Raw genomic sequence first — 9,486 nt, forward strand, 5'->3', positions numbered from 1 at the left:
CATGATGGCTATTCAGAGAAAAACGAGTTTGAGTGATGTGTGTTGTCCCTGGGCTAAGTCAGTGGCAGGCCCCACTCAATGCTCCAGCCTGACTTTCCCTGCTTACTGAGGCTGTATGATTTGGATATGCTGTGGTCCACCTCTAGTAGTGTTTTCTCTGAGTCACTTTCCATACACCTTGATGACTTACAGTGGACCCATAGTGTGAGCAAGAAATAAAGTTTTATTGCGTTATGTTATTGGGATTTTAGGATTGCCAGGCTACTGCAGCATTTGTAATCTCCTCTGGCTAATATTTCAATAGAAAAAAGAGTGGGAAAAGAATATAAATGGACAATTCACAGTAGAAGGAAGAGAAATGACCTATAAACGTAAAAATGGTAGTTACATTAAAGGAAGAATGAAATATTCTTTGACCCGTATATTGGAGAACATGGAAGATGTTGATGGTGTTAAGTGAATAAGGAAGCAGGTCCTGTCACATGCTGTGGATAGCACAGAAACATACGCAGCCTTTTTTGGAAGATGATTTGATGGTATCTACAAAATTCCACTTCCATGAATAGAAGGCATAGCACATGTTTCAATAATATATATGTACAGAATATTCACAGAAGTTTTGTTTCTAATAGAGAAAAGAGAAACTATCTAAATGTCCAATAATGAACATGCTTAAAGTATGGTAACTCCATATTATAAAAAATGATTAAGTATTATTAAAATAGGATGGGACAGTCAAAAACAGTAGAGAGGACTGTAGAAATAGTGACTGGAACCATTTCAAAGGAATCTTGTTAGATGAAAATTCAAGTTTCAAGATAATGTACTTATGTAGTATAATTTAAAGGTTTCGGTCTTTGGATTGGCAGATATACGTATACATATAAGGGGATTGTGGGGACTCAGCAAAGACTTTTGGTGTTTATAACTTTTGTTTCCATCTCACAACAAGGCTTTATTCATGTGGCATCTGTAGATTTAAGGGAAAAATGGAAAAATACAAATTTGGGAAGATCAGGAAAAGAGAATTGAAATATTTTTAAGATAGTGCCCACCAGTGTCTCTCCGCATAAACTATTGATGCACACACACACATCCCCCTACCAAAACAAACAAGCAACCAAACTAAACCAAAACTCATGATAGATAAAGACATAGCTAGGAAATAGGGAAAAGATCATTAATTTGCTGGCCTCTAAGATCATGACAGTGGCTCTAAACAATTTCACAAGCCCACTGGGGTCTTCTAAGGAGATCAGGAAGTAGATCTCAGTCTTGGCTGATCCTTGAGACTGTCTGGGAGCTTTAAAAACACTGAGGCCTGGGTCGCATCCTCAAGATTCTGATTTGTGTGTTCTGAGGTGTGCCCTGGGCATTGGGACCTTTAAAGAACTCCCCAGGTGATTCCCAATGCGTGGAGGAGGATGAGAAACCACTGCTTTAATGTAGACACTATGAGGAAGGTTTTAAATCAGGAGATGAAAATGAGTAGGGGAATTGATTTTAATGCTTCAAAAGCAGTCTTCTTCAAGGAACACAGGGGAAAAGAACCCCAGCTGCAACTGATTTAAATACCACTTTCCCTGGAAGACTGATGATTCAGTGGTTCCTGCCAATGATGCCCTGGAGAACTGGCCTCCGTGGGAGGAAGCAATCCGCTGAGTTATGGCATCTGCTTTCCCTTTTCTAAAAGGAAGGCAGACTGCAGCCCCTTGAGAGCCGCCCAGGGGGCTAAGTGGGAGGCCTCACTCATGACATTGTGTCAAAAAGTTTCTGAGCCACCATCACTGTAGATATGGCCTCTGAGGGACAGGTTCACCTTGGCTTTCTTAACGAGGCTCTGGGGAGGACTTGCTGATGAAGCCCTGGACTCCTTTTCTTGATGTTAATTAACCACTCAAGGTGATTCCTGAAGGCTTAATTAAATGGAGCCCAGAAGTAATAATTGTGGCTTCTCCTTGGTGAATGATGGGCTGGGAGTTATGCCTGGAGCCTCTTAGCACATCAAGTCTTTCTCAATGTCACCTTGGCCACAGATGGTTCCAACACAGCCCCTGAGATTTTTCCAGGCACGCAGTACGCACACCCCACAATCTGGTCAGAGAAACGTATTCTCCTTTGAGAGCAAACATGCTTATTTCTTGATTAGAACATTGACTCATCAGACTCAGACCTCTACTGAAACAGGAGCAAGAAAGGGCAGGGGGACTGCAGCAGTGTCCTTGGTGACATCATCCTCACACAGGTGAAGGTCTGGCCTCAGAGGTCTCCACTTTCTCTCCAGAGTGTCTGTGTAGGCGCTTGGGGCTAGTAGTTATCTGTTCTTTACCATGATAACTGAGTGCACAGCAGTTGACATCTTTAAGTTTATTATGCTCATAGGATAAGCAGCATGTACCAGTTCACTAGGTGATGGGGATCAGTGGAGGGCATGATGACCAGGGAACACGAATTGGTGTCAACATACTTTATCTACAACCAGAGATATGAAAAACTGTGCTGTATATGTGTAATAAGAATTGTAATGCATTCCGCTGTCATTTATTTTTTAAAAAATCAATAAAAAAGTTTGGATCCCACACCAAGGTATCAGTATGTTTTTCCAAGAAGTTGCTAAAGGAAGTGCTTCCCCAGGAATAATAGTAACCTGATAAAAAAGTAACAGTTCATTGTTCTCTGGATATTACTCTGAATCCCAGGTCAGAGAAACCTAGAAGCTACATGTTTCTAAATTGGTCATGTTTAAGTAGCTTTGAACTAAACCCATGCTTGGCAGGAAGTCAATGCTGATTTATCTTCTTTGGTGCTCAAATCCAGGTCTACCATTTTAACATAGTAGGAATTGTGAAAGAAATAGGTAAGAAATAGGGACAAAAATGTCAATAACAATATTGACCAAATGCTTGCTATGAACCAAGCACAGGTCTCAGTATGTACATGCCACCTAATTCTCCCAATAGAGACCATTTTGTGGATAAACATATAAAAACATAGGTCTCTAATGTTTTGTGGTTCAGTAGGTTAATTATTGTTGATCACAATTAATGGAATATTTCAAAATAGCTAGTAGAGGAGTTGGCGAACTAGCTCAGGAGTAGAGTTCTTGCCTAGCATGTGCTGTGGGGGTCCAGATTCAAGCTCTAGAATAGAAAAAATACTTAGTAAGGAGAATTTTGAATGTTCCCAACACAAATAAATTATACATATCTAGGTAACTAATGGTCAGTTATCCTAATCTGACCATCATCACACATTGTACTCATGTGTTGAAATGTCACACTGTACCCCATAAATATACAATTATTATGTGTAACAGGAACATATCTCAACATCGTAAAGACTATCTACACTAAGCCTCAGGCCAATATCATTCTAAATGGAGAAAAATTAAAGGCACTCCCTCTAAAACCTGAAACAAGACAGGATGCCCTCTTTCACCACTTCTATTCAACATAGTTCTTGAAACACTGGCCAGAGCAATTAGACAGAAACAAGAAATTAAAGGGATATGTATAGGAAAAGAAGAACTTAAATTAGTGCTGTTTGCTGACGATATGGTTCTATATTCTTTTCTATATGATGATACAATTCTAGATGACCCAAAAAGCTCCACCAGAAAATTTCTAAAACTAGTAAATGAAATCAGTAAAGTATCAGGATATAAAATCAACACTCATAAATTAAAGGCATTTCTATATATTAGTGACAATCCTCTAAGAAGGAAATGAGAAAAACTACCCCATTTACAATCCTCAAAAAAAAAAAAAAACAAACAATACTTGGAATCAATTTAACGAAAGAGGTGAAAGATCTATACAATGAAAACTATAGAACCCTAAAGAAAGAAATCAAAGAAGATCTTAGAAGATGGAAAGATCTACCTTGCTCTTGGATAGGCAGAATTAATATTATCAAAATGACCATACTATCAAAAGCACTATACAGAGTTAATGCAATTTCAATCAAAATCCCAATGGCATTCCTCATAGAAATAGAAAACGCAATTATGAAATTCATCTGGAAAAAGAAGAAACCCAGAATAGCTAAAGCAATCCTTAGCAAGAAGAGTGAAGCAGGTGACATCACTATTCCAGACCTTAAACTATACTACAGAGCAATAGTAATAAAAACAGCATGATTTTGGCACCCAAACAGACTGTAGGCCAATGGTGCAGAATAGAGGACGCAGAGACTAACCCACAAATTACAATTATCTTATATTAGACAAAGGTGCAAAAACATGCATTGGAGAAAAGATAGCCTTTTCAACAAATGATGCTGGGAAAACTGGAAATCCATATGCAAAAAAATGAATTTAAACCCCTCTCTCTCACCATGCACAAAACTTAACTCAAAGTGGACCAAGGGCCTAGGAATTAAACCAGAGACTCTCCATCTAATAGAAGAAAAAGTAGGCCTTAATCTTCATCATGTGGGATTAGGCCCCAACTTCCTTAATAAGACTCCTATAGCGCAAGAATTAAAACCAAGAATCAATAAATGGAATGGAATCAAAGTAAAAAGTTTCTTCTCAGCAAAAGAAACAATCTTTGAGGTGAACAGAGAGTCTACATCCTGGAGCAAATTTTTACCCCTTACACGTCAGATAGAGCACTAATCTGTAGAGTATATAAAGAACTCAAAAAGCTAAGCACCAAAACCACAAATAACCCAATCAACAAATGGGCCAAGGACCTGAACAGATACTTCTCAGAAGAGGATATAAAATCAATCAACAAATATATAAAAAATGTTCATCATCTCTAGCAATCAGAGAAATGCAAATCAAAACTACTCTATGATATCATCTCACTCCAGTCAGAATGGCAGCTATTATGAAGACTAATAACAATAAGTGTTGGAGAGGATGTGGGGGAAAAGGTACACTCATACATTGCTGGTGAGACTTCAAATTGGTACAGGCAATATGGAAAGCAGTATGGAGATTCCTTGGAAATCTGGGAATGGAACCATCATTTGACCCAGCTATCCCTCTCAGACTATATCCAAAGGACTTGAAAACAGCATACTATAGGGACACAGTCACATCGATGTTTATAGCAGCACAATTCCTAATAGCTAAACTGTGGAGCCAACCTAGATGCCCTTCAGTAGATGAATGGATTAAAAAATGTAGCATATATACACAATGGAATTTTACTCAGCTAAATAAAAGAGAATAAAATCATGGCATTTGTAGGTTAATGGATGGCATTGGAGAAGATAATGCTAAGTGAAGTTAGCCAATCCCCCCAAAACAAATGCCAAATATTTTCTCTGATATAAGGAGGCTGACTCATAGTGGGGTAGTGAGGGGGAGCATGGGAGGAATAGATGAACTCTAGATAGGGAAGAGGGGTGGGAGGGAAAGGGAGGGGGCAGGGGACTAGCAATGATGGTGGAATGTGATAGACATCATTATCCAAAGTACATGTATTAAGACACGAATTGGGTTTCAAATTACTTTATATACAACCAGAGATATGAAAAATTGTGCTGTATATGTATAATAAGAATTGTAATGCATTCCACTGTCATTTATTTAAAAAATATCAATAAAAAGAGAAAATGATAGCATTAGATTTTTGAACAGTAGAGGACTGGATATTCCCCCAAGTATTCTTCTGCAGTAATACCAAGATTTCCCAATGGTCTAGAGAGGCTCATTCAAATTAGGTAGGAGTGACAAGAGCCAATTTGATATATGAGAGAGAGGAGAATGATGTCAAGGAGATATGTATGGTAGGAACTGCCTCATGATGGCAAAGCATGGTATCTCCATTGGGTCATGATTAGAGGGTATGAAGAGTAATAAAATCCAGTTACCAGTCCCCACAAGAAGCCCTAGTCATGTTCCATGAATGAAACAAGGCTAGATGTCAGTAACAGAGTCTAGCATAGGACCTGTGTTAGTTAAGTTTTCATCACGGTGACAAATACCTGAGAAAAACAACTTAAAGGAGGAAAGATTTGTTTCAGCTTTTGGCTTTAGTTCATAGTTGGCTGACTACATTGCTTTGGGCCTGAGGTAGGGCACATTCCCAGAGACTTACCTCCTCTAGCCATGCCCCACCTGTCTCAAGTTTGCACTGTCTCCCAGGAGTCCATTCCCCTACCACTGGATTAATGCACCGAGGAGGTCAGAGCTCTCTCATGATCCAGTCACTTCTCAAAAGCCCCACCTCTGAGCTGTGCTGCATTTGGGATCATATCTTCAATATGTGACCATAACGGGACCAAAAGAGACTAGGCTAAGGTGGCATTGGATTTTTGGACAGTAGAGAACTGGTTATTGTCCCAAGTATTTTTCTCCATTCAGAGCACAAATTCAAAGATAAAATTAAACTGTAGAAATAAAGCAATAGAAATGAAGTTCCTTTGCATATCAAGTCACCAAGGCCTGTGGCAATTGAAGATTCATTTGTTAAATGTACCAGTACTCTTTGGTCTACACCCGTAGCTCATAAAATTGATTTCACTCATTCTTCTTTGTTTAACCCAGAGTAGGCACATAAATCTTCTTACTATAGCAATCCTTATCAATTGATTGAAGTTGGAATGAAAGTTATAATTAATTTGCTTGTGTGTAATAGAGGAATGAAACTGAACAGTATATCTTTTCCCCAACCCTACCTTGCCTTTGGTTCAGGATTATTGTGGCAAAATTAAAGGAATTTAGAATTTCTTTTAAAAATTATTTTATTTTTAATTGAAAAACAATAGTTATATATATTTATGAGATACAATGTAGTTTTTCAATTCATGAAATGATGATCCCATCAGGAGTGATCATATCAGGCCAGTAACATAACTATCAAATACCATTTATTTGTGGTAAGAACATCTAAAATCTACTGCTTTTGTTCTTTAAAAGTATCCAACACATTATTAAGTATAGTCATTAAGCTGTATAATAGATCACCAGAACCTTATCCTATAATTTAAAAACTTTGAGATCATCTATCTTAGAAAGGACTGCTCCTTATCTAAAATACCATGAGAATATTTTAATTTAATAGTTCATTTTCTAAACATAGACATTAAAATACAAACACTAGGAAAGAATCACTGTCCTGAAGAAAACTGCATAGAATAATTTATCTGACTGCTTTACTAATTACATAATTACATAATTCATTCTTTACATAAATCGGGAACCTCTTTTAAAATAGCAGGTTTCAATAGAATAAAATGCCCAGGTTTGCATACATATTTTTCACACATGTAAATTTGTATATAGACATGTATGAAAACTCTCTGTTAAGTTAAATGACCAAATATGGCTGAATTAATGGAGAGAAATATGAAAGGATACAAAGAAATATGGAATGAGTGAAGGAAATGTGACTTTCTGGGATGGAGAGCTATTATGAAGTGAGTCTATAATAGGACTAGGAACAAGACATCCTAACCACAATCATGGGTGACAGAGAACACAGGTAGAAAACTACTAGGTACAACTGCAATTGATGAGTGTTTCTCCAAAACAGATTTACATCAGATACATGTACATGCATGTGTATGCACATACACATACAAACACACACACATACACATGCACATACTAACACATACACACACTTTGCAATCAGGGTACATGGATTTTATTGGCCTTTGCAAAACAAAACCTATCCACTTGGTAGTTAATCTTGCTTATCAATTTCTTTAAGCCCCTTTTCATGTCTTTGTTTCTTAAACTGTAGATGAACGGGTTTAACACTGATGTCAGTACTGTGTAGTTGATTGTTGCTATTCGGTCCTTGACAGCATAGCTGGACAAGGGATGAAAATAGACAAAGCTAATACTCCCATAAAACAGAGTCACCACAGTGAGATGGGAGCTGCAGGTGGAGAAGGCTTTGCGTTTTCCAGCAGCAGAGGGAATCTTGAAAATAGCAACGAGGATTCTCAGGTAGGAGATGATGATACACACAAATGGAGCCATCACAGAGGCCATCCCTTCCGTCATGGCCACAACTTCATTAACAAAGGTAGAAGAGCAGGACAGTTTCAGAACAGGGTTGACATCACAAAAGAAGTGATGGATAACATTTGATGCACAGAAGGTGAGCTGATTCACCAGGAGGACATGCAGGAGGGAGTGGAGATAGGAGAAAGCAACCGAAAAGGCCAGCAGCAGGACACAGCGCCTGTGGTTCATAACAGTGACATAATGGAAGGGATTGCAGATGGCTACATAGCGATCAATGGCCATGGCTGCCAGGAGGTAACTGTCCATGTTGCCGAAGACCAGGAAGAAGTACATCTGTGCCAGACATCCAGCATAGGAAATGGTCTTTTTCTCTGATAAGAAGTTCACCAGCATCTTGGGAACTATAACGGTTGTGTAGCAAATATCAGCAAAGGACAAAATGCTTAGGAAGAAATACATAGGGTTTTGGAGTTGAGGATCAGAGCGGATAGCCAAGATGATGATTATATTTCCCAGCAGGGTGACCAGGTATAGGATAAGAAAGAGGGCAAAGAGTGGTTTCTGATCCTCAGCCCGAGAAGAGAGTCCCAAGAGGATGAATTCGGAGACTCTTGTCAGGTTGGACATTCCACAGGCTTGTATATACCTACAGACGGAAACATTGTTAATTAATGGTTCTTATGTCATCTGTGATGAGCATCTCCCCAACTTGTACTTATACTGAACAATTATTAATGGAGTGTTTACTCTGGTGTTCATTTATTTCCCCCTGAGTATGGCAAAATCGAAGCTGAATTGCTTACTTTTAAAATTTTGTTATTATTATTTCATTATAGTTATGTATAGTATTGGGGTTTATTTTTGACATAATTATACAAGTATGGAATATGATTTGCTCCAATTCAGTTCCCAGAACTTCCCCTTCCTCTCTCCTCCTCCCCCACCCTGTTCCCCTGTTCCCCTTCCTTTACTCCATTGGTCTTCCTTCTATTTATTTATAGCTTTTTGTTTTTTTTTAATTAGTGCTTTATAGATACACAGAAAGGTGAAATTCATTGAGGTATGTTTATACATGTACATAACATGGTTTAGTCAATTTCTTTTTCTTTTCTTTTCTTTTTTTGTGGTGATAGGGATTGAATGGCCTTGTGCATGTGAGGCAAGCCCACTACCAATTGAGCTATATCCCCAGCCCCAGTTTAGTCAATTTCATTCCACTATTTCTTCCTTTTTTTCATCCTCCTCTCTCTCTGTCTCTCTCAATCCACTTCTTCAGATTTCCCTTTTACTTTCATGGCATGCTCCCTGTCTTACCCTCCTTAGTTTGGTTTAGCTTCCACATTGAGAGAAAAGTTTGATCTTGACTTTTTGCATCTGGCTTATTTCACTTAGCATGGTGTTCTTCAGTTCCATCTATTTACCAGTATTCTCCATACTTTCTCTTTTCTTTAAGGCTGAGTAAAACTATTGTGTATATATAGTACACTTTCTTTATTCATTCATTTGTTGATAGGCACATTTGCTGGCTCCATATGCAAGGGAAAGAGAGAGAG

The 9,486-nt window shown here is 38.3% G+C and overlaps 1 protein-coding gene across 1 annotated transcript; it reads right to left on the minus strand.

The window, feature by feature from the left end:
- Positions 1-7,180: 7,180 nt before the first annotated feature.
- Positions 7,181-8,654, minus strand: LOC107152239 (olfactory receptor 1L3). The gene has a single exon (XM_015497761.2). It carries the CDS (start codon positions 8,558-8,560, stop codon positions 7,589-7,591), a length of 972 nt encoding a protein of 323 aa, XP_015353247.1. The 5' UTR covers positions 8,561-8,654; the 3' UTR covers positions 7,181-7,588.
- Positions 8,655-9,486: the final 832 nt, after the last annotated feature.

This window comes from Marmota marmota, unplaced genomic scaffold (assembly GCF_001458135.2).
Source record: "Marmota marmota marmota unplaced genomic scaffold, marMar, whole genome shotgun sequence".
Taxonomy (NCBI): domain Eukaryota; kingdom Metazoa; phylum Chordata; class Mammalia; order Rodentia; family Sciuridae; genus Marmota; species Marmota marmota.